Source organism: Pholcus phalangioides, unplaced genomic scaffold, assembly GCF_987345545.1.
Source record: "Pholcus phalangioides strain wild (caught in Gottingen) unplaced genomic scaffold, Ppha-v1.0 ptg000032l_1, whole genome shotgun sequence".
Classification (NCBI taxonomy): Eukaryota; Metazoa; Arthropoda; class Arachnida; order Araneae; family Pholcidae; genus Pholcus; species Pholcus phalangioides.
Window position 1 is genome coordinate 1,456,245 of NW_028301622.1, and position 26,545 is coordinate 1,482,789.

At 41.6% G+C, this 26,545-nt stretch overlaps 1 protein-coding gene across 2 annotated transcripts; it reads right to left on the bottom strand.

Moving 5' to 3' along the window:
• Positions 1-712: 712 nt before the first annotated feature.
• Positions 713-22,603, bottom strand: LOC149066207 (uncharacterized). Of its 2 annotated transcripts, none has more exons than XM_089253265.1 (4): positions 22,507-22,603; positions 6,063-6,544; positions 2,628-3,110; positions 713-1,298 (listed from the first exon to the last, which is right to left on the bottom strand). In XM_089253265.1, the coding sequence occupies exons 2-4, from the start codon at positions 6,517-6,519 to the stop codon at positions 817-819; spliced, it is 1,422 nt and encodes a 473-aa protein (XP_089109391.1). In that variant the 5' UTR covers positions 6,520-6,544; positions 22,507-22,603; the 3' UTR covers positions 713-816. The 2 variants fall into 2 exon arrangements, with proteins under 2 accessions (XP_089109391.1, XP_089109390.1); XM_089253264.1 differs by lacking the exon at positions 22,507-22,603 and adding an exon at positions 11,873-12,002.
• Between the last annotated feature and the right edge of the window lie 3,942 nt (positions 22,604-26,545).

Genomic DNA, 26,545 nt, shown 5'->3' on the forward strand with positions numbered 1-26,545 from the left:
CTCTGTGGCGAGACTTTTTAATGGGGAGATCTGCTCGCATTTGCGCCTCGAAGTTGGGAACCACAGGAAACCAACCTTAGCCGACCAACACTGTAGTGAGGGTGAGGTTCGAACACGGATCCTCGCGACGCGAGTCCGTCACTACAGCCACTCGACCACCACGGCGGCGATTTTTCAGTGCTGCCATCTATATTTCAAAAGTAAAGTGATTGATGTGTTATGATTGAATTACATTTGTAGTGTTTGTAGGTCTATTGCTGTCTGTGGGAGACTTTTTTAAAGGGGAGATCGGCTCGCATTTGCGAGCAGCTGTAGCCTGGACTGCAATTTCTTACCGGACCATGCTCAGGGGTGGTGGTGGGATCAGACGGTCAATACGTAAGACTGCATTGCTTCCGGTTCCCCACTGGATAGATTTTGTCCAGAGTTTTGTCAAAGTCGGGAGATCCACCCCACGAGTCTACAAAACTGGACTTCGGGGTATGAAAACAATCATTATTTGTTTTATTAAAATTTACGGACTGCTTATTAATTAAAACAAATCTTGCTTTGAATTATAAAAAAGCACATGAAGGGAAAACTATGACAGCTCCGGGTATTTTAGCTAATTATAGTAATAAAATTATTTATTCATGTTTACTTTTCTGATGAGGAAATTACCGGCATTATTAATCTCTACGATATTATGTTCAAAAATAAAACCTGTATTGTACAATGGAATGATACAATTTTTGATCAATATGCCACAATTCTCAACTTTATTGCCACTCATAGTCTTTTAAAGGCACAATCGGTTCCTAATGTTAGTGGTTCAACTCAACCTATTTTAAAAAAAAACTCATTGTTATCGAACTTATACAGGGCTGTTCTCATGCCTCGATCCATGTCCTCGTACTTTCTATAATATATTATCTCAGAGTAACGCGTAGCTTCTACGATCGCCACCGCGGCAGATTCTACTTCCTGGACATCATCAAAGTCACTTGTGAAACAACATATCGTATCTTTTGGATACATTTCAGCGTTTTCGGGGACATCAGGTGAATGAGCAGTAGAACATTCCGCTGCCAACAATTTATTTTCGTGAACCAATTTCTCTATGGCCAGCCAAACTCTATCTAGTTTCGTGAGGCCATTCTTACCTCTGAACATCGTGTTGGGGTAAAGAATCCATTTACCGACTTTAGTGAGATCTTTGGCATCTGTAACGTCTCCTACACGTAGCGTGGGCACATCCGTCACTCGAGAAGGCATTTGCTCGATAGAGGTAGTTCCATTGTTGAAAACGTCATTTTGATCTGAAAAATAAACATTGGCAGTGAAATGCGCAAAAAAAAGAACAGATAACAGAGAGAGAGAGAGAGAGAGAGAGAGAGACAAACCTCCTAATTTAAAATAATTGTTAAACGTTTCAAGTGCGAGTTCTGGTTGCGGACTGTAACCGCCCTCTAACACTGATAAGCCGATGTTAGACTTATATGAAAAACTTAACGATTCGAATGCAGAATACTGCCCTTTAATCGCCGATTCTGGCGTCATTCTAAGCGCAACTCCGGTCAATCACCATGGGCAATTTACTCCGGATTCAGTCGTGCCAGGCGCTGATTCAGGACGATGTGTCGGGAGGGGCGAATTGTCTCATATTATTCATCTCTTGGGAGGAGCAATCGCTCCTATACTCCCCACCCATTGCATGCGCACCCGAGTGAAGGCAGACATCTTAAGCTGTGAATGGAGTCGAGGCAGATATGTTCAGCTGCGAATGAAGCTTAGTCAGATATGTTCAGCTGCGAATGAAGCTTAGGCAGATATGTTCAGCTGCGAATGAAGCTTAGTCAGATATGTTCAGCTGCGAATGAAGCTTAGGCATATATGTTCAGCTGCGAATGAAGGCGAAGCGACTTATTGTGTAAGTGCATTTGATCATCCCGTATTTTACGGGACACGAAGTTACCCCCATATTATTCGACTATTGGAAGGGGTTATCGCCTCTTTCTTTCTCTGGATCCGCGCTCGAGTCGTGCCATATGTGTGCGAGTCTGTATCAAGTATTGTACATGAATTTACAGTGCTACCGCACATATTTCAAATTGTGAGTGAAGTTTAATGATTGCAAATGTTTACCGGTTTACCGCTGTAGGTTCAGTTGCTTTCTGTTGCGAGATTTTTTAACGGGGAAATCGCTCGCACTCGTGCCTTGAAGTTGGGAAGTACAGAAAAAAAACCTAGTTCAGCCGACCATCACTGCACCGTCTGCGGGAAACGAACTCGGATTGTCGCAATGCGGGTTCTCAGAAATTTCGGCGTTGGTCGACGATGGGACGGAACGATCATTGGCGCGATTTAGAACGATCTTGATGTGGCAGCCTGGTGTTTATATTTGTGCTTGTTATTCATGCGGCGACGTTTTTCATCCATCAAAACAATTACATACGGCTTGGCCGGCATTTTCATCGCCAATTGATGGTCGTTCCGATAACAGATCTGAACCTATTTCTCCCGGTAACTCTACGTTGGGGTAAGACGTAATTTAGTCGGCGTGCACAGAAGTTAAAAAATAACCCATAGTGCCAAAGGGGTATAATATTAGCATTCAAACCAATTAAACACCGCTCACTGATACTCACCAAAGCTGCTTGATATGAAGAAGTCATTGTTATCATCGAATCTATACACACATTCTCCTTCGTCGGGCCACTCCTTGCCTTTTTTGTAATGAAAAAGCGCGGGTAAACTAGTGGGTGCCGCTCCTTTGATAGCAATCGCAACTGATTCAACTTTCTGGACGTCATCATAATCACTGGTGAAGCAACAGATGACTCCAACCGAATCGGCGTCTTCAGGATCATCTGGCTCGTAAGCCGTCGAGCATTCCGCCGCCAGCAATACATTCTCGTGACACAATTTCTTGACGGCAATCCAAACTCTATCCAGTAGAGTGAGGCCATCTTTACCTCTGTACTCCATATCCAGGTAGATAATCCATCTCCCAACTTTGGTAACATCTTTGGCCTCGTCGACGTTTCCGACACGAAGCCAAGGTGCATCCGTCACTCGTGATGGAGTTTCTTCTGTTGGGACTGTTCCTGTAGTAAACATGTCTGTGCGATCTGGAAAATAGCGTTCACATTAGCGTTAATAAAATAAAAAAATAAAGAGGCCAAGACATAATATATATACTTTGCATCAAACGACATGGGGACTGTCAAAATTAGAGGTGTAAAATTCTCGAGAATAATTTTTGGAGAATATTCTCTGGAAGGACTACTTTTACAAATTACTGGGTAATATATTCTTATTGAAAATAATAAAAATTACTCTCAAGTTACACTGCTGGCCACCGTAAATGCAACACCCTGAAGGAAGCATGCAAATAATATGAAATTTACAACGTGCATTAGCGGAGGTGAGATATGCAAATGATTAGAATTTCAGCGCAGACGCACATCACGCGCGCCTGTGGCGCCACTTCAAAGCGCTATTTAAGGCTTGGAGATTTCGACGATTGGAAGTACGGCAATTGTGTTTTTCTTGTGGTTTTTTCAAAAAAACGATCAATTATGCCTCGTAGAAAACAGCGATCATCTTTTGATCAAGTATCCGAGTTCGACAGAGGAAGGATAGTGGCCTACCGAGATTGTGGATTATCTTTCAGGGAAATCGGTAGTCGTGTTGGACGAAACCAAACAACTGTAATGCGATGTGATCGTTGGATGCAGGAGGGTAAGACGGACCGACGTGTTCGATCGCATTCACCTCAGTGCACCACTTCACGTGATGACAGGCGTATTGTGCGTATGGCAGTGACGGATCGCTCAGCCACATCACGAACCATAGCACAGCACATTCAGTCTGTACCGCATCATCCAGTGTCAGCGCGTACCATTTGACGCCGTTTACAGCAGAGTGGTCTGTCCGCAAGACGTCCATTGCTTCGTCTACCCTTGACGCAGAACCACAGACGTCTCCGCCGCCAATGGTGCGATGAAAGAAGGATGTGGACGGCACAATGGAATGAAATTGTCTTTACTGACGAGTCACGCTTCTGTCTGCAACACCACGATGGTCGGATTCGAGTCTGGAGACACCGTGGAGAGAGGATGCTGAACAGCTGCGTTATGCACCGCCACACTGGTCCTGCACCGGGTATTATGGTATGGGGGCGGTATTGGATATCACTCTCGCACTCCTCTAGTACGCATTGCCGGTACTTTAAAAAGCCAGCGCTACATCTCCGAGGTGTTGGAGCCAGTTGTCCTTCCTTACCTTCAGGGCTTGCCCACAGCCATATTTCAACAGGATAATGCGCGACCACACGTGGCACGCATTGTCCAAAGGTTCTTCGTCAAACGCCAGATTGAATTGCTTCCCTGGCCAGCTCGCTCTCTGGATCTTTCGCCGATAGAAAACATGTGGTCCATGGTTGCTCAACGATTGACCCAGATTACATCCCCAGCTGCCACACCAGATCAACTTTGGCAACGCGTGGAAGCTGCTTGGTCAGCTGTACCCCAAGAACACATCCAAAGTCTCTTTGAATCAATGCCGAGGCGTGTGGCAGCAGCGGTGATCTCCAACAATGGCGGCTACTCTGGCTACTGATTTTGGCAGGAACCACACTTCACAGAAGTCTATAAATTTAATCATTTGATGCTTGGTCAACATGTTATCTACAAAATAAATATTGTTGCGATATCTCTTGTCTTTCTTGGTGTTGCAATTTGGGTGGCCAGCAGTGTATTTGTAATACTCCTTCCCGAGAATATTCTCGAATGTTCTCCTCGATGAGGATATTCTTCAGTTATTTATACTAGTAGTCCTTCCAGATAGTATTGTCAAAAATATTTGTAATAGCATACATTATGTGAGTGATACAGAATTTAACTGTATGTACATTGAAGAAAACAACAGTTGTGCATCTTCTTAAAATGAAGGTGATTGTATAAGAATACCTTCCTTTGTCAATCAACTTTGACTTGCACTTTGCTTTGAACTAATTTCTGAAAATTTATCTAATTTTAAATAACTTTTTAAGGTTTTAATCTGAAGGGTTTTCTAAAATCTTCGTAACTAAACTTTTAAAACATCTCATTTTAAAACTTCTCACCAACTAAAAGTTGCCATTGGGGGGTGATTTTAGCAAAAATTGTTTTGTTGCAAATGTTTCTGGCAATGAAAACCGATTTATATTTCCTAATATAAACCAAATTAGTAAAAAAATTTAAATTATTTAAAAGAAAAATGAATATTTTCGATTGTTCTCCAATCTTTACACCCAGGACCTCACCTCACATCTCTAGTCAAAATGAAGCCAAAAAAATGCAGGTGCGGATCGGGGGGGGGGGGAAATGATCGCCCTTCTCAAGAGCTGAATAGTATACAAAAATTTGTCAACCTCAGTCTCATTCGCTTCGCTGCTGAAGACATCTGCCTTGGCTCCAATCGAAGCTGAAGGTATCTGCCTCGGCTCCAATCGAAGCTGGAGATGCCTGCCTCAGCTTCTTTAGCAGCTGAAGATGTCTGATCCCGCCATACATTCGAAGCTGAAGATCTCCTTATCCTCATTCACAGCTGAACATTCTACCTCCACTCCAATCAAAGCTGAAGATGTTTGCATTCGCTCCATTCGAAGCTGGAGATACCTGTCTACGTTCCATTTGAAGTTGAAGATATTTGCTTCGGCTTCATTCGAAGATGAAGATGTCTACTCCGGCCTGATTTGCAGCTGAAAATATCTGCCTCGGCTTCATTTGAAGCAGAAGAATCGCTCCACTCCGCTTGAAGCTTAAGACGTTCAACCTCGGTCTTATTCGCAGCTGAAGACGCTTGCCTCCGATCCTTTCGAAGCCTAGGATGTCTAACCACTGCCGTATTCGCAGCTGAAGACGCTTGTCTCCGCTCGGGTGCGGATCACCCCTCTCAAGAGCCGAACAATATGGACGAATATGTCTGTCCCCGTAAAATACAGGACGATCCAACGAACCTACGCAATAAGTCGCACTCCACAACACATCGCTTTGGATCCGCGCCTGCAACAATACATCAATATAATTTCTACTCACCAAAAGTATTCAGTACGAAAAGTTCGTTGTTGACATCGAAAGTATACAGAGACTTTTCTCCCAAGTGGCCGTCCTTTCTGTAATCAATGTAGTATGGGTAATAAGGTACAGCCTCTCGGATAGCTAATGCCGCTGCCTCAATTTCTTGGACATTGTCCCAATCACTGGTGAAACAACTGATTTCGCCATCCGGATAGAGTGCCAATTCAGGATCATCAGTCACGAAGGCCGTTGAGCATTCAACGGCCAGAAATACATTTTCACGATGCAATTTCTTTATGACGGGCCAGACTCTGTCTAGTTCCGAAAGGCCATCTTTGTCTTTGTACTCCATGTCGAAGTATAGCATCCATTTCCCTACTTTGGAGACATCTTTGGCCTTATCGATGTTTCCGACACGTATAAAAGGCACGTTCGTCACTGTGGAAGGAATTTCCTCGATTTGGAGAGTCGCCATGTTGGGAAAACGTGTCTTTTCAGATCTGGAAAATGGCAATTATATAAATTTATTCGTGACACCTCCAAAAATAATTATGTCAATAGAGAATATGTTAATATTTAACTGTAAAGCAAATTCATTAAAATAATGATTGAAAACAGACTTTCTTTCGACCATTCCTGATGAAATCTGTGAACCTGATAGATATTATCGGAGGCGTACGCAGAAGGTCACAAGGGACCCGTGGCCCCTCCCCAAGACGATCAAAAATTACAAATGTTTTTGTGCTATCTTAATCAGTGACGTCGGAGTGCTCAAGCGCTCACAGTATTTTGAAGCGTCGGTCTGAGCTCCCCAGAATTAATTCAGAAATCAAAATCTCCTATGTAAAAATCGAGTTGAGCACCCACAGGTCTGAAACACTTCCGACGTCTCTGATCTTGATCAACTTCTGTATATTTAAAAAATGCTTTCTGAAGATTAGTAACTCCTTGTGCTCTCTGCCAATCCCCTTTTCTACCCGGGTGCTCCCTCCAAAGGCCGATCTTTGTGTACGCACGCCCCTGATGGATATCAGCATTATCATGCGTAACGAACGAGAGCCGATCTTACCAGACGTGAATCTTGGTGCAAAAATAATAGAGGGGCCTATTTCGTGGGCAGACGTGACTTGACGAGTAGGGTCAATGGGACGCGGGCGTAGGGTCCCGAATCTAACAGAAAGGCTTTCACTAATTTTCCGAAATTATTTCTTTCCCTCAAATCCAAATTTTTATTTTATCAATTTTATCCATTCTAGATTTCTCTCATTAAATTTGAATTATTCTTTTTATGAAATCTGAATTTTCATTATTAGTTCTGGAATTATTCATTTCATTGAGTCCTGATTTCCATTATTAGTTATGGAATTATTCATTTCATTGAGTCCTGATTTCGTTTAGTTCTGGAATTATTCATTTCATTGAGTCCTGATTTCGTTTAGTTCTGGAATTATTCATTTCATTGAGTCCTGATTTCGTTTAGTTCTGGAATTATTAATTTCATTGAGTCCTGATTTCGTTTAGTTCTGGAATTATTCATTTCATTGAGTCCTGATTTCCATTATTAGTTATGGAATTATTCATTTCATTGAGTCCTGATTTCGTTTAGTTCTGGAATTATTCATTTCATTGAGTCCTGATTTCCATTATTAGTTATGGAATTATTCATTTCATTGAGTCCTGATTTCGTTTAGTTCTGGAATTATTCATTTCATTGAGTCCTGATTTCCATTATTAGTTATGGAATTATTCATTTCATTGAGTCCTGATTTCGTTTAGTTCTGGAATTATTCATTTCATTGAGTCCTGATTTCCATTATTAGTTATGGAATTATTCATTTCATTGAGTCCTGATTTCGTTTAGTTCTGGAATTATTCATTTCATTGAGTCCTGATTTCCATTATTAGTTATGGAATTATTCATTTCATTGAGTCCTGATTTCGTTTAGTTCTGGAATTATTCATTTCATTGAGTCCTGATTTCGTTTAGTTCTGGAATTATTCATTTCATTGAGTCCTGATTTCGTTTAGTTCTGGAATTATTCCTTGTATCAAGTCCTGATTTCCTTTCCAATTGCTTCCCCCCAGTTCCGTCTCTGCTCTGAAAATTTGTGGGCTCGAGGCATTTGCTTCGTTTGTACATGAGCGAAAGAGGCCCTGGTAAACTAGGGTTACCAGATGTCCTACGTTTCGAAGAATTCATCTTTTTGTCCTCTTTTTCCGGTTTCCGGAAATATTTTCCTTTTTTTCTGAGGAAAGTTTTTTTCCACTCTGAAACATATTTCTCTTGATTGATATGAGTGTTTTTATGTTTTAACCCCCCCCCCCCCCCACGCATTCACCAATGGTCGTCGAAAAATTCCCAGAATTTTTCTGGTTTTGCTTTTTTTAGCAGTTCTGTTTTAGTTGGGAAAAATTATTGTTGTGTGGTGGTTTTTTATTGGTCAGTATAGTGAGCGCCATCCGTTGTGGAAATTAGGAAAAGTGACGTTATTACGGGTGCGCGCGCAGGCGTCCTCCTTTCTCAGTTTCCGAATCTGATAACCGTATGGTAGGCCCCACTCTTGTTATTGTTACGTGCAGTGATGGTAACTCGAGGGGAAAATTTTTTGGCCAAAATTGGTCCACGTAGGAAAATTCTGAGCGTTTGTGGGAAATTTTGAGAGTTCATTGAACAAAGAAATTTTTATACAGCCCCCCCCCCCCCCGTGGGGGTTACGTTCCGGGGGTGACCGCGAATATGGAAATCCGCGAATAACCGGATCCATAGGATTGTTTTGTTTATCTCGGTCATTGAACATCATGAGAAGAGCAGGGTGACGCAGAGGTTGAAGGGAATGTAAATGAGGGAGGGGTTGTTGACGATGTTTTCTGAAAGAACATCGTGATTTCTGTTTGCCGTTTCTTCTTCACATCATCAAGTATATTGGAATATGTTGACAAGGCTTCCTTTACTAATTTTTCTAAATGTGAAGAACGTACCATAGAGGGATCTATGCCATGAAAACAATCTATTGCTGATTTGAACGTACGAAGCCCTTCCGCTGTGTTACTCATGGTGAACTTATTCTCCACTTTTTTATCTTGATCTTCTTCATCTGGTGCCGCTTCAATTTCAGGAGCAGTCAGTTAAATCCGCCTCGACCAATGTCTCTGAATTGCTATTAATTATCTGCTCGGCTTTTTCCTGTTTCCATATCATTGAACCCTTCTCCACCCACCTGTTTCGCTACCGTGACAGTGTCTTTTATAATCTCTTCAGCTGGCTCTGTAGAAATGGTTGTGTCCTGGAGCGCACATTGTGGACAAAGTTTAATCCAACTCGAGTTGACTGTTTCCCTCTTAAGAGCTACCACGGCTCTAGTTATGACAGTAATGGCATTAGGGATAGTGTGATTCTTCCATACCTTCCTAGACATTTTATGCATTTGCATCTCTTATTGCGTGCACGATCATCTCTATTGAGTGGAGTGTGTAGTGAGCCTTGAATGCTCGCTTTACCCCGTATCAAAAGAACTTTGAATTTCATGTCTTCACTGTCAAGGTACCTCCTGACTTCCGGAACGAAACACCGTTTAAACCAATCCAGGAAAAGTGTATTCATAGTCCAAGCTCTTTTATTGTTCATCCTAAATACTGGGAGCTTTGACTCATCCTTTCCCTTCAATGCTTGTGGATTCGCAGATATGGAAGTGACGGTGGGCTTTATCATATACCCATACGCATTTGCACAAAACAACATAGTAAGTTGACTTTCCTTAAAATCAGGAGCTCACTTTTCTTCTTGGGTGATACGTAAATGTTCTTTGTGGCATTTTTTCCCCCAAAATAGTGCGGTTTCGTCAGCGTTAAACACTTGCTGAGATGCGCAACCCTTCTCTACAATAATGCCTGCAAAGTCTGGAAATTTTCTTGCTGCCTTGGCGGTCGGCAGAGGTTTGTTCGCCAATGATTTTTACATTGCGTAATCCGAATCGTTTCTTAAACCAGCCTTTACGTGCATAAAATTCTGATGAAATAGGCGTTTCACTAGCCCTTCCCTTTGTAGAAGAGTAAAAGTTTTTCGTCTTTTCCGTTATAATATTACAATCAATTGGAATACATTTTTCGTAGCAGTCTTGTACCCACAAAAAAAAAACCACCATTCTCTGTACGAGAAACACATGGATCCAGTAGGCGATGCAAAGTTTTCGCTGCCAAAGGTGCAGCTACAGCCACGGCTGAACGAATTTCAGGTTCCTTTTTTTCTTCGTATATATCACCGTAGATTCGTTGATTCAGTGATGGTGGGCCACAGCAGCAATTGACTTACTCTCGCCAAGCATAGTCAATATATCCTTTCTTGCAAACCTTTCACTTTTTTTTGTCTTTTAGAACCATCAGGGGTCATTCAAGTATTACGTCAGCATCGAGGGGAGAGGAGGTTTTGGATTTGCTGACTTTTGATGACAAGAGGGGATGGGGTTTGAAGGTTGCTTACGTCATCAACTCATCAACAACCCCCTTTTTGAAGGTATGAAACATTCTAAGCTGCTGACGGGGGCGGGGGGGGGGGGTCAAAAGTGGCTGAATATCTGCTTACGTAATACTTGAATGGCCACTTATCAGTAGCAGTACGCACAACTCAAATTTTGCAAACGAAACACGTGAATGAGACGATTGCTGAGCGTTTCCAAAAAAAAATTTCCAATAACGGAAAAAAAACCCCCGCGAACACGGGGGCCTGACTGTATACATATATAAATACAGTGCAATACTTCTCTAATTAGGCTGACCATATTTGCTCGAAAAAAAAAACGTGAAATTGGGCTTCGAAGTACGGGAAAATACAGGACATTTTCAATAATCACCAAAGTAAGCAAAGTTGCGAACTCGTGCTAAAATCACAGAAAAGTCGCCAATTGAGGGAAATGAAGCACCACTTGAAATTGCAGCGAATTGAAAAAAAAAACCATGAAAAATATGCGAAATAAATATTCTTATTTGTTGTCGTAATTATCGTAATGTAATTTCTGAGATGAGAAGATAATTGTAATCGTTGATTTGAAGAATAAAAGTCAAGTTGGCTTCGTTGAAAATACGTGAAGAACCGGGGCATTTAGGCCAAAAAACTCGGGACAGCTAGAAAAACAGAAAAAACCGGAACTGTCCCGACAAATACAAGACGTATTGTCATCCTCTCTCTAATGGGAAATTCTTGACTACATATTTACACCGACAGATAGCAGCACAATTTCCAGAATGAGTGGAAATCGTCGAGCTTATATTACTCGATGTAGGGTGACCATATGTCCCGTATTTCCCGGGACAGTCCCGGTTTTTTCTGCTTTTTTGGCTGTCCCGACTTTTTTGCGAAAATGTCCCGGTTTTTCATGTATTTTCTACGAAGCCAACTTGACTTTTTATTCTTTAAATCAACGATTAAAATTATCTTTCCAACACAGAAATTACATTACGATAATTACGACTACAAACAAGAATATGCATCTTACACATTTGTCTTTTTTTTAAATTCACTGTAATTTGAAGCGGTGCTTCATTTCCCGCGATTGGTGACTTTCCTCTGAAAAAACCACTAAAAAAAGCAGAAACGGAACAATTTTGGGAATTTCGACGGCTTATGGTAAATGCACGTGTTGATGGCTTTACTACGATTGAAAAATAATCATTACCTTTTCAATTCGACAATTACTATTTATATTTTATTCATTAAAATTGAAAATACTTCGACACCGTGAATATTACTCGATACAATTTACATGAAACATTGGACACTCTCACTCCACCAAATTAAACACAAAATAATTATTTATATAATTTGAATCACTCACCGTCATCTCGGGCAAGGTTTTCCTGCGTCCCCTACATTGAGGGATCTCGACCCGGGGTTAGGAGGGATTCACGACTCTTCAAGCGCGACATGTTGGTCGTCCAACCTTCAGCAATACCTCTCTCTCTCTCTCTGGCTAAAGCCTCGTGTGTTCCCAAACCAAGTTGGTGAAGACCACTGCTATTGGTCAAAGGCAATCGCCTGATTTCTGTGAGGGGTTTCATTGGCCCAGAGGCACAATGTCTGTCTGCAGAGTTGTGATGATGTTATGTAATACATACTTATTCGGTGCTCAAGTGCGTCTTAGAAATACCTGGTGAGGGAAAGGAGAGCACATGTGTTGCATCCCATGTATGTCTGTATGTGTGGTTTGTGGTTTCTCTATGAGAAGACGAGAGGGGGAGAGTGTGTGTAAGATGCAATCGTAACATATTACCTACGGGAAGGGGGGAAAAATTTTACGAAGTAAAATTTTTGAATATGAAACAGGTGAGAGACCCTTACATATGGCACGAGAGAAAAGGTGAGAGTGAATCGCATACATGACAACCATAATGTAACACTGTAAACATAATGTGTACAACAATGCAACAAACAGAGTTCAACAAAAAAAAACATGTGGTGTATGTGCGTGTATATGTATGCATGTTACAACTGAGCATCTGAATACATGTCAGGGAGAAAAACAAAATATATGGCAATAATATCACAAGTTGTGTAAAAAAAAATTTTTGTGCCAGCAGTCAAGTATACTATATGGATCAAACAATGCTGTTTGGTTGGTATGTGTGTAATACACAATCAACAGTGTTATACCAAATAAAATATACAAAGAAAAATTTAAGACAAACTTGTGCTTCGTAGTTGCCAATGAAGATATAATCAATTAGAAATGTCCATCTACGTACATTATCCCCTGCTCCAGGAAAAAAACAATTTGACATTCTCTTCTTTTTTTTTTTTTTTACAAAGAATGAATCACAATTCAACATCACAACTATATATCAACAACTTCAAAAAAAATGAATCAAAACTACAATAACAAACTTCAGCATCTGGCGCCAAGAATCTAAACTTCCAGCCTAAAAGAAATAAGCTTCATAATATGACATCAACACTAGAACTACTTTTCACATGAAAACCCCAAAAAAAAACATGTCACCTTCACAAGGAGCAGTATGCACAAACACATATCATCAATGATATAACTTCAATGCTGACAAAGAACGAGGATTCACTGGAAAGAAAAACTAGGAAAAAAAAAATAAATGTGCACACACATACAGCAATATCAGAGACAAACACACACCAATACTTAAATATATATAAACATAGTTAAGGTGTAGATGACGAGTGAATGACCCAAAAGGTGAGTGAGAGTGCCTGTAACAACTTAATGATATATCAAAAAGGCTTTAAGCATTTCACAAATTGAAAAATAAAATTCAAAAAAGATCACACACATAAAAAGAATATATATTGACATCACAAGTCGACTCGATGCACGACATACAAACGAAGAACTTGAAGTAGATACAGTCACTAGACTGGGTCAGTTCTTGTTGGTACACAATGAACAGTTCTTGTCAGTGGACACATAAGCAACGAGTGCCACAGTGGTTATGCAAATTTAGCACAAGAATAATAAGATACAACACAATAAGAATAATAAGATGTAAGTGAGCTTTCCTAAGTGAATGGAAAAAGAATTATGTGGGACATCCAATTTTATGCAAAAATGACCTCAAATCACAATTAGTAGCGGTACGAGATACTTGAGGAGACGAAAAAGAGGAAGAAATTGGAAATACCTGAGTCATATCAGTCCACTTATCATCATCATCATCATCTGGAAGACGGGAATCATTTGTCGATGAATTTTTACAGTCAGTGGTAGACACATGAGACACGATACAGTTTTGTGGTCTATGTTTTCCCAAGCAAGACACACATGAAGAAACAAATGCTTTCGTCAGCTTTACAATGTATGTCAGGAAACCAATACTTCTGTCGAAGACGAAGGAGTGTTCGTGAATGTCTAGCATGTGCAGGTGATGAAACAACATGCGACAACGATAAAGCATCTGGAACAAATGACTTGGGAAGAACAGTTTTCACTTTACTCGGTTTCGCTTTAGATGAAACACACAAGACGTCATTGTGGTGAAAGAATGTAATGTTCTGGTAACGTCTTGGCAAGTGTTTGTTGTTTGTAATACAGTCCTTGATGTGTTGACAAAACACATCTTCACCTTGAGCTTGTTGCAGGTCTTCAAGCGAGTGATTCTGTACGAGATGTACTGAAGTTGCATTCGAAACAGGAAATTTCTCTGGTAACGCCACACTGGCAGACGTGTTGTGTTCTTCAGGAACATGTAGAAGATGAGCCACATGTGAAACTTGGTTCAAGTAACAGGTACCATTGAAGACCATAGAAGATTGCAGAGGTTCCGCCACTGAGACAGGAATGAAAAGTTCTGTGTGGCGAGGACTAACAATGTCTCTCTTGGTGCAAGCAACAGAGGTTTTGACAGATGACACTGGATGAGGAATGGTCAATGACAGTCCATCTTTACTGAATTTGAATGCAGCAGCTTGTGCACTCAGGAAGTCCACACCAAGGATAGCCTCATAGTACGGACAAGCACTGTGTGGAATGACAAAAAATGTGTGGGAGAAATGACTATCTTTCATGTCGAAATGTAGAGAGATTTTGTGTCGAATCACAATTGGTTCACCGGTGACACCAGTCATTCGCACTGCTGGAGTGACAGCTTGATATTTACGAGTCAGTTTGTACTTTTGACACCACTCGTCTGTAACTAGTGACATAGCAGCACCTGTGTCTACAAGACATGGCAAAGTTAGTTCATGGATTTGAACATTGACAATCGGAAGTTCAGGAGTTGAGGAAGGACTCTCAGCAGCGACCATGTTGAAGCTGACACGCTTTGGACGAGTAGACGGCGAGTTTTCTCGTTGATGACCAGACTGAGAATTTTCTTGCTGACGACTAGACTGAGAATTTGACTCCGACTCTCTGGTATTTCCAGGAGAAAAAGAACGAAATGAGAAATTTCGACGCCAATTAGAATTGTTATTTCGAGAGTTGAAAGAATTTTGAGATGATCGTGGAAAATTACTCTGAGAACGAAAAGAATATGAATGATTTTGTTTTCGACATATCTTGTATGAGTGACCAGGAATTCCACAATTAAAACAGACAAGGCGACGTGAGGTCTGAGGAGAACGAGCGTGCCTCATTTGTGGTTCAGGAGATTTTTGTGTTACCTGTAGTTTTTGCAATTGTTCCTCGAGAGAAGAAATTCTGTTCAGAAGTGTGGGAACAAGTGAATCTGAAAGTGAAGGTGCCTGTGATGGCATAATGGTTTCCTTAGACGAAGAAGAAACCCATGCAGGTTTCGAACTAGCCTGCTCAATACGGTAGGCTAAGTCAACTGCCTCTCGAAAGGTTGCTGGATTGTGAGTAGCGATAAGTGGTTCCATGTGAGATAGTATGCCAGCCTTAAATCTGGCCAAAAGAAGTGTGTCACGATAATTTGTTATGGCCACCGGTTCATTCGGTGTGACCTGAATAGCACGTCGAGCCAGTGACTCAAGACGATCAGCAAAATCTCTGACTTTCTCAGAATCTGATTGTGTTGTTGTTGTCAGTTGAGACAACACTATCTCAGGTCTGTCAGGTGAAGAAAATCTGTCTATTACATGAGCACGAAATTGTTCATAGGTCATAGGGTCTATCAAGTGAGAGCTTGACTGAATGTGAGCAAGTACAGCTCCAGAACATTTCTGTAATGCAATCTCTTTCTTAGTATGAGCATCCCAATTCGCCAAGGCTGATGCACGATCAATTCTTGAAAAAAAATCAGTCACTGTCAATCCTGAATTTGTTCCATCAAATACGGGTATGGAATTGTAAGTGCCTACTATGATCGGAAACATGTTAAACTGCTGGACATTCTGAGCCTTGGGCTTCCTCGTGAGCCATGATGTGGTGTGAAAAGAAAAAACAATTTTAGCCGACTCTCAATAAACACGTAAGGGCAAATATGTGTAAAAAAAATATAAAAAAAAGAAAAATTGTGTAAGGTATCTCGCCTGGAGAAGTGTACAGGCGGCAGCCTTTACCGTTTTAAGAACGATAGAGGGGACGAGAAAGAGGAGGATCACACGTCAAATATTTTTAGTGGTTAAGACCACTACAAGAATAAAATATAGTCCTCTCAAATCCAAAATGTACCTCAATGTTTGTGAATTGTGCAAGTCTGTGTGAAATTATCCCTATGTGTATATAAAAAAAATCTGACTGGGAAACTAATCGGCTAAACAGTGATCACGAAACAACACAACCAAAACGAAACCCGAATAAAATTTTCCACCGGAGACATGACACGAGTTGCGAGGGAGGAGACAACGAGGAAGGGAAAAAACGAGTTCTCCCTCACACACAGACTCATCCGAAAAGGAAATAGAAATGGCGCTCAGGTTTAGGTCTTGACAATTGAACTCAATCACGATACTGAAATCACATCGTCGACAATAATCGGAATTCAGCATGAGAAACACAAATTATACGTTCAAAATATGACTCAAATCACACACTCAATAAAAGGAACTATTTCAACAAACGGTAGAAACACAATCATATTAGGTTTTTTTTTTTCTAAATTATGTCAACTATATAAAAATACGCTAGCACAAATACGTTACAACGATTGCAAAATAATGACAGTTCAGTATAGTTACGCCAAGTTAATCCTGACAATATTTAAGAGTGCACACTAGCAAAATATACCACAGATTCGCCGGTCGACGGCACCACTATATGTTGATGGCTTTACTACGATTGAAAAATAATCATTACCTTTTCAATTCGACAATTACTATTTATATTTTATTCATTAAAATTGAAAATACTTCGACACCGTGAATATTACTCGATACAATTTACATGAAACATTGGACACTCTCACTCCACCAAATTAAACACAAAATAATTATTTATATAATTTGAATCACTCACCGTCATCTCGGGCAAGGTTTTCCTGCGTCCCCTACATTGAGGGATCTCGACCCGGGGTTAGGAGGGATTCACGACTCTTCAAGCGCGACATGTTGGTCGTCCAACCTTCAGCAATACCTCTCTCTCTCTCTCTGGCTAAAGCCTCGTGTGTTCCCAAACCAAGTTGGTGAAGACCACTGCTATTGGTCAAAGGCAATCGCCTGATTTCTGTGAGGGGTTTCATTGGCCCAGAGGCACAATGTCTGTCTGCAGAGTTGTGATGATGTTATGTAATACGTACTTATTCGGTGCTCAAGTGCGTCTTAGAAATACCTGGTGAGGGAAAGGAGAGCACATGTGTTGCATCCCATGTATGTATGTATGTATGTATGTATGTGTGGTTTGTGGTTTCTCTATGAGAAGACGAGAGGGGGAGAGTGTGTGTAAGATGCAATCGTAACACACGTATTAGGGAAAAATAACACAACACACTCATACCAATGAAGAAATATATATTTCAAACTGTATAAAAAAAATTTCCCCAGAAATGGGGTGACCATACATTCCGTATTTCCCGGGACAATCCCGGTTTCTCTGTTTTTGTGGTCATCCCGACTTTTTTTTTGCAACTTTTTTTCAACTCATAAATTATACAAATACAAAGCCACAACAGTAGGGTGACCATACGTCCCGTATTTCCCGGGACAGTCCCGGTATTTTCTGTATTTTTGATCGTCCCGACTTTTTCGCAAAAGTGTCCCGGTTTTTCCCGTATTTTACACGACGCTTACTTGAATTTTTATTCTTTATTGAAGTCAAAGATTGAAATTATTTTTCAACTAATAAACTATATTATGATAATTACAACTATAAATGAGAATATTTATCTCCCACATTTGTCTCGGTGAACGTTTAATTCTTGAAATTCCTTTTAATCCACTGCAATTTGCAGTAACGTTTCATTTCCCTCCATTGTGATTTTACCGTAATTCTAATAATATTTGGCAACTTTGCTCGGTTTTGGCGTCATTTTTGGCGATAATTGGCGATGTCCCGTATTTGGAATCTCAATGTCCCGTATTTCTCTCGAGGAAATATGGTCAGCCTACACAACAGGCAAAATGCCCAACCAGGTGGCTGAGAAAAAGATGCTCATAACAAATATGGATGTCATATACAGGGTTGGCAAAGAGTCCGGAGAAATTTTAAAAATTCATAGAAACCGGAAAAACAACCGAAATAAAAAAACGCTTTGCAGCGTTAGCATCGCTAGGTCACGGGAATTTTTTTAAGACGGGGAAAGAAAAATAACAAAAAAACAGCCGATAGGTGGCGCTAGTACGAGCGACTTCGGTGAAAATATACAAATGTAGGCTGACCATATTTCTTTGGAAGAAATACGGAAAATAGGAATTCCAAATACGGGACATCGCCAATTATTGCCAAAAAGTGACGCCAAAAATAAACAAATTTGCCAAATATTGGAGGAATTGCGTAAAAATCAACATGGCGGGAAATAAAGCATTACTGCGAATTGCAGTGGATTTAAATGAATGCTACGAAATAAAACGTTCACAAGACAAACGTGAGAGATTAATATTCTTATTTATAATTGTAATTATCATGATATAATTTATGGGTGGGAAAATAATTTCATTCTTTGACTTCAATAATGAATAAAAATTCAGGTAAGCTTCGCGTAAAAAAGAGGAAAAACCGGGACACTTTCGCTAAAAAGTCGGGACGGCCAAAAAAACAAAAAACCGGGACTGTCCCGGGAAATATGGTACGTATGGTCACCCTATACAAATGAGACTGTTATAAGAACTTGCGCTCCTAATCCACCACCACCGTTGTAAACCATGTACGTGGACTTGCTGCACTCTGCCGTTTGCTGGATTTGGGACTCGCCCGCAATGTGTTATCCCTTGTGGTGGCGGTGATGTGGAACACATACTGATGTAATAAACGATTTGGAGAGGCATTCTGTTCGTTATTTGCGTATATTTTCTTTGACTTGTGTACGTCAGCGCCTCTTATCGGCTGTTTTTGAATTATATTTTTTCTTGTTTCTTGTCTTCAAAAAATTCCCGTTACCTACTGTTTTTTTTATTTCGGTTATCTTTCCGGTTTTTATTCATTTTTAAAGTTTCTACGGACTTTTTGGCAACCCCGTATTTTAAAAATACAGCAACCCAATTAAAAATGTAATTACAAAACTAGAAACAATATACACTCATTGCCATAAAAATTTGCGCACCCAGAAGAAGTCGTCAAAATAAAACGAAATTTTACACATGTAAGTACTACGTTGATATAAGTAAGTGATTAGAAAATCCAAGAAAAAGGATCATTTATTGCAGAAAAAAGTACAGATGAACAGAAGTTTTAGTACTCTGTTGGACCCCCTCTAGCGCGAATACACGATGCGATACGAGCGGGCATTGAGGCATACAAGTGCCGTATGATGTCCTGAGACATCTCGTTCCACAGTTGCTGTAAATGCGCCTCTAGTTCGACCAACCTCGTAGGGTGTCCAACTTGCCGTCCCAAATGATCCCAGATATGCTCGATTGGTGACAAATCTGGGGATAGAGCAGGCCAGGGAAGGGTGGTAATGTGGCGGAGGCAGTCTTGTGACATCCTTGCTGTGTGTGGCCTAGCATTGTCTTGTTGAAAAATGGCTCCTGGGAGCCCTGCCATGAGTGGCAACACATGTGGCTGAAGGATGTTATGGACGTACCGCTGGTCTGTCATTGTGCCATGGATCAATATTAGGGGTGACCGTGTATCGTAAGCAATGGCACCCCATACCATGACACCAGCTGTGGGAGCGGTGTGTCGCTGTAAAGCGAAGGCAGGATTGAAGCGTTCACCACGGGGCCTCCACACACGAACACGATTGTCATCACTGCTCAAGTTGAATCTCGATTCGTCGCTGAAGACGACCTGGTTCCATTCCGTTGCAGTCCAATCCCGTCGTGCTCGACACCACTCCAAACGGAGGCGTTGGTGGGTGGGTGTCATTGGCAGCACACATAATGGGCGCCCGCCGCGATACCAGATGTCCTTCAGCCAGGCGCCTTGCGATGGTTCGGGAAGACACAGGGGCCCGTAGTGAAGCTGCTGCCTGTGTCTGGATAGCGGCCAATGAGGCAGTTGGCTCTACGCGTGCGTTTCGGATGATGTGACGGTCTTCTCGACGACTGGTCTGTCGAGGGCGTCCTGAACCTGGTCGCCGTGTAAATGACGTCTCTTCTGTCCACTGGTCCCAACACCTCCTCACAGTAAAATCAGAACGGCCTAGTTGACGAGCTACTCGCCGAGCTGACCACCCAGCTTCTATCATCCCGATGATTCTTCCCCTATCGAACTCTGACAACTGCTCATATGGTCTTCGACGGCTGCGTAACGGCATGTCTACCTCAGCATTTCCTTTGCAAACGATTAAATACACTCCAGCAAGCTCTGCTTACCTGTTTTATACTCCAAGGAGAACGAAGTTCAACGCCCTCTAGTGGCATTACGCAATCAAGCTGCATTTCTAATCATTTGCATATCTGCCCGACATGTACCTTCAGGCCAACTTTCGTTTCGATCCCACAATTATTTCTTGGTGCGCAAATTTTTATGGCAATGAGTGTATATTGTTTCTTTTATCCCAATATATATCATTACAAATATAAATAAGAATATTGATCGCACATCATGGCTCCCACATGCTAGCGCTGGGCGTCCAGGCCAAGGATTTTTTGTGGGCCCCCTCCCCCCCTGAGAAAAGATTATGGTGTGTTTGATATGGCGTTGAAGGGGCTGGCGGAGCTTCGGGCTTGAACCATTCTTGTCATTTTTTGTTTTTTTTCGCACTATTAATTCACTATAGAGTAGGTCCGCTGAAGAGTGCAACCTACGGGCCCCTGTGCCAGGATGTGGGGTAGGTTGGGGGGGGTTATGCGTTATCGCCACCCAAAAGCAATTTCATTGTGGAATGCGACATCTGTCTATGCCATTCTTCATTTCATCCAGACGTTATGGTCTTCTAAAACTGAAACATCAGGGTCGCCGGGGTAGCCTTGAGGCTACACACAAAATGCTGGTGTCCTTATACGTCATTAGCTATGAACCCATGGTTATTATAATGTCTTTTCCTCCCTCCTAAGAGAATGACTGCCATCCGAGAGCGGGGGGGGGGGCGCTTGTAAATTGTTCTTTTTTCGTTTCCGTTTTTTTTCTTCTTTCGTTTACTCAGTGCCGTCTTAATGCATGGGCACACCCAGGCCGCAAGAGAAAAGGGGGGCCTCACAAATATGAGATCTGGTAAAATGTTTCTAGAATCTACCAGATAGGGCCTCAGAAAAACCCCTTGGCCCGGGGGGCCCATGATGCTTTTAAGACGGCCGTGCGTTTACCTGAACATGTGGTTAAGGAAAAAAAAAATTGCAATGTGAAGAATAGAAGGTACTTAGTTCAAGATATATCCGTCCATACGAGTACAAATTGATATGACTGATATTAAAGAGTCCTGTCTATTTTCCTATGGGACATATCTGAAAGAAAAAAAAAAATCGAAAAGACCACCCCACGGCCCCCTGACTTCCGGGCTGGAGCCCTGTTGGGTCCCTCCATGTGGGGGGCCATGCTGCACATATTAAATATATAGCGATCGCTCTATTTCGTTGAACTTAATCCACTGCAATTTGCAGTTGTGCTTCATTTCCCGCTATTGGGAACTTTTCCGTGATTTTGATGATTGAATGATATCGAATGAAAGATTGATGAACTTGATGAGTAAGGTGACTATACGTCCCGTATTTCCCGGGACAGTCCGGGTATTTTTTGTTTTTCCGGCCATCCCGACTTTTTGGCGAATGTGTCCCGGTTTTTCCCGTTTTTTACACGAAGCCTATTTGAATTTTTATCCTTTATCGAAGTCAAAGATTGAAATTATTTTTCAACTCATAAATGATATCAAGAATGTTAATCTCACACATTTGTCTTGATGAACGTTTTTTTCGTGGAGTTCATTTTAATCTACTGTAATTTACAGTAACGCTTCATATCCCGCCATTGTGATTTTTTTCCCTAATTTCATCAATATTTGGCAACTTTGTTTAGTTTTGGCGTCATTTTTGGCGATGTCCCGTATTTGGAAACCCAATTTCCCGTATTTCTCTCGAGGAAATATGGTCAGTTTATTGATGAGGTTACCATCACTGATTGCATTGCGTATAATTTTTTGGTCTTCGGAATTTTCACTTTTCTGATATTTTACGGAAGAATTTTCAACAAATCGCGCTGAGCAATCGGAAACAGTCACGTGATTAATGATAACTCACCCACCAACAAAAGGGCGTAGCAGGGAGGGTGTGACGGGTCTGGGCCCCCCACGAAATGTGAGAGAATGACCAATAAAAGGGAAAAATATGGTCAAATCTATCATTGGTCTCCCCCCCCCGAACGAAATATGTGGCTACGCCCCTGAGTGTCAACCACAGTCACTCAAGATTCTATAATAATTATAGCAGTGACATCTTGAGTCAATTATTATGTACAGAACAAGCAAATCAGCAATTTTTTCGTCCATTGTAAAATAAAGATTAAATAATACATACTATACTGGAGACAAAACTTGACTTGATCCACAATCCCAATGATATTAATAAGCGAACCACCACACACACATATTGGCAATGTGACACAAAAAAATGTGTTTTTTTTCATATATTTTTCTTCTAAAAGTTTTGTTTCTTTTATTGCGGTGCTCTCAAGCTGAATCATCAAGTGCTGCAATCTAGTAGTTCCTCAAGAGTTGATCACTGATTCGGCCCATGGAGGAATTCTTATTCTTTCCTCCATGGATTCGGCCTGTTTCATGTTTAGAAGGGTCATTCAAGTATAACGTCAGCATCGATGGGGCTGTTTCCGATTTGCTGACTTTTGATGACCAGGGGGAAGTGGGGGGGGGCGATTTGGATGATGCTTACGTCATCAGCCACCCTTTATGCATGGCCCCCACATCCTGGAGCAGGGCCCCTAGGACCCTAGGATGGGACTTTTGGCGGGCCCCCAGACCAGACTTTTCATGGGCTCCTTTATAATGAATTTATGGCGTGAAAAAACAAAAAAATGATGAAAATCGTCCCGGGCCCCAGGGCTGGAGCCCTGTCAGCCTCCCCCTTGTGGGGGCCATGCTTTATGAAAATATGAAATATTCTTAATGGCATCTTACTTTTTGCACTAAAAACGAAAAAAAAATTTCGGTGGTTTGTGGGCACACGAACTAACATTCTCCCTACTGATGAGTCCCCTCCTACAGAGCTACTTTGGGGATCTTTAATGTTTCGCAGACCCAAGTGAACTGGAAATGTATCCGGGCCGCTTAAGTGCTCTGGAACTATGCCACGTATCACTCAAGTGATCCGTAACTATGCCACGGATCGCGTAAATAATCTGGGAATGGGCCGCGGGGTAACTTGAGTGATGTAGAACCATACTGGGAGCCGCTTAAGTGCTCTAAAACTGTGCCACATGCCACTCAAGGGATCTCTAAATGTGCCACGGATTGCTTAAGTGTTCTGGAACTGTGCCACGGGTCACTTAAGTGATCTGAAAATGCGCCGTTTAGTTGCCATTTTTACAAAATTAGGTTTGTGAGGGGCAGGCTTTATCAGGTAACCTCCAGGGCCAAATTTGGTTAGCGGACCAAGGGTTTACCATATGTAGCTTCGAGGGTCGGTCGCAATGAATTTCTTAAAGACAAATTTTGAATTCTTCAAATAGCATTGAAATTAACAGAAATTGAATATAATAACATCATGGGCGGAGATACGGGGGCCCCAGCGTCAAAGGTGGAGTCGACTGATCTAATGTATAAATGTATATATGAATTGACATCATTGTCATCGTGCCACCCCCCCCCCCCAGGACTTCCAAGTCTATCGCCGCCTATGAATAACATATAAAAGGATTTTCTGTTCCGAAATTTTAATTAAAAAAAGTCTCTGATCCCACCAATATGCGTTAAGAGGCAGGTGGCAGAGTTGATCACGAAATTTTGCTGACAAGGGGGGGGGGGAGGCAGAGGTTTGTTGACTTTTGCTGACGAGGGGGGGGGGGCAAAAATGGCTAAAAATTTGCTGACGTAATACTTGAACAGCCCCAGAAGTTCACTTCAGAGCAGTGTTTCTCAACCGGCGCCGTATGGCTCCCTTGTGATACTGGGATATTTCATAACGGGGGGGGGGGCACAGAGAACTAATAAAAAAATTTAGATGTGACGAAAAAAAGCCAAGTGAATAATTATAGTGAGAGGAAAATCTGTATTTTCGGAGCCCAATAGATCCTGGACCATCTCGACGCCTATTCGGTGGGGCGGGGGGGGGGGTAATCATGTACCTTAGAGGCCAGGGCCATCTGAAAAGCATCATGGGCTCCCAGGTAAAGTAAATTTTCAAAGTCTAATTTCCCCTGCCTAGAAATTCTTGTCTACCAATTTATAAGCTTACTCTCGAAAATTTCAAGCACATCTAATTTTTATGAGCCCCTACCCCTTCCCCCCGCTCTTGATATCTCCGGGCCGCGCACGGGTGGGTCCATGCGTAAAGACGGCACTGTTAGACCTACATGATGGGCCTCCCCCCACAAGAGTGGGGCTGACAGGGCTCTAGCATAGGGGGGGGGTAGATTTGGAGGGGATACTAATTTGATTACACCCGCAGGCAGGGTCGCTTTGTGACCCGGGGCAAGCCAAAATTTTGGCGTCCCTTGCGTGTAGAAGAAGCTGTTAAAGGGTGGATTTGGCGCTCCCTCTTGTTCAGCGTCCGGGTCACCAGATCAGCCTGCTCCTTCTTCCTCACCCCCGATGTGTGGCCCTGCCATGAGGCCAGTGAGAGCAGGAGTACGAGGCCCCTAACAGTTTTTGGGGGAAAAGTCAGCATCTAGAAAAAGGAATATCTACCTACAGAATAAACAGACATTCTAAAAAATACACTTTATGAAAAAAATAACTCTAGATTCATGAAAGAAATAATTTCGCAATTATGGAAATTATTATTTCTTTTAATTGAATTTCATAAAATTATTTCATAATTGGATAAAAGTTTCTAATTAATAGGAGAATAATTCTAGAATTACTGAAAAAATAATAATTTTCGAATAAAATATTTCTTCCGAATTAGTGGAAGAAATAATTTCGGAATTGATGAAAAGAAAAATAATTCCAATTGTTATGAATAATTACAAATAATTAAAAGAAACTGTTTGAAAATTAATGCAAGTAGTATTTTGGTAATTACAGAATTACCGGAATAAATAACTCGATTAAATAATTGTAATTCAATTAATTAATTAAAGCTATTTCGGAATAATTAAGAGAAATAATTGGTAAGAAATTTTTCCAGTAGAAAGAAATTATATATTTCAGAATTAATAAATTATATAATTTTCTGAATTATTCTATCTTCAGTTATTTTGAGTCCCTTGTGACCAGTGAGGGGCGTATTTACGGGGCGGGGGGGGGGGCTTTTTTATAGGCCTACAGCACAGAGCGGCAAGTTCAGAGGGGCGGCAAATTTGAGGAATGATTGGCCAAGAAAGCTTGTGGGAGAACAGCGGCAAAATTTGTATCAATCTCATTAAATCCGCAGCTGCTCAAACAGTAAGGGACTAGGTTAGTGATTGTCCTAGTTAGTTAGTGATAGAGTTCGCAATCACGTGAGTGAGCAAAAGAATGACTTGGATCATGAGGAAGCACGTGAATGACCAAAAGAGTCACATACATGGCAAAGGACAGGTCAGTGAGTGGCCTAGAGCGTGTGCAAGGATGCGAATGACCAAATATTTGACCTAGAAAGGGTGAAAGCATGTGAAGGACCAATAGCATGACCTCCTAGAGCACGTGTAAACCCGCGAATGCTCAAAAGAGTGACGTAGAGCATGTGGAAACTTGTGAATGACCAAAAGACTGACCTAGAGCATGTGTAAATGATCAAAGGAGTGGGCTATGAAGTTCTCCTTCACCTTGGCCTCTCCATGGCTTTGCAACAAACCATCCAGTGAGCTATCGAAGAGTGAACTAGTACGTGTACAAGTACATATGTGAGTGACCAAAACAGTGTGCAGGCATGTGAGTGGCCAAAACAGCTTGTGAGCGTGTGAGTGTCCGAAACAGCGTGCAAGCGTGTGAGTGGCCACAACAGTGTGCAAGCGTGTGATGACCAAAAGAGTGACTTGGAGACACAGGTAGTAAAAAAGACTAGAATGGGCGTGTTTCGTGGGAAGTTTCAATATGGCAAGCGATGTCTGAAGGGTTGATGACCCCACTTTCCTGATCTAAGGGGCCATTCAAATATTACGTAAGCAGATCTTCAGCCATTTTTGACCCGCTCCCCCCCCCCTCCCCCCGTCAGCAAAATTTCGTCAGCAGCTTAGAATATTTCATATCTTCAGAAAGGGGTGGTTGATGACGTAAGCAACCTTCAAACCCCTCCCCCCCTCGTCATCAAAAGTCAGCAAATCCGAACCCCCCCCCCCCCGGATGCCGACGTAATACTTGAATGTCCCCTAAGGATTAAAAATCCCGAAACCCGGAGAACTTTCAAAGAAGAAAACGTTATTTTTACACTGATATTCCAAGCTGTTCTTTGTTCTGAA

Coding starts and splice junctions, on each gene's coding strand:
- LOC149066207 (XM_089253265.1), bottom strand. CDS start 6,519: ATGGCGACTCTCCAAATCGAGGAAATTCCTTCCACAGTGACGAACGTG. Junction 3,111..6,062: donor TTTCGTACTGAATACTTTTG/GTGAGTAGAAAT, acceptor GCTATTTTCCAG/ATCGCACAGACATGTTTACT. Junction 1,299..2,627: donor CTTCATATCAAGCAGCTTTG/GTGAGTATCAGT, acceptor TTTATTTTTCAG/ATCAAAATGACGTTTTCAAC.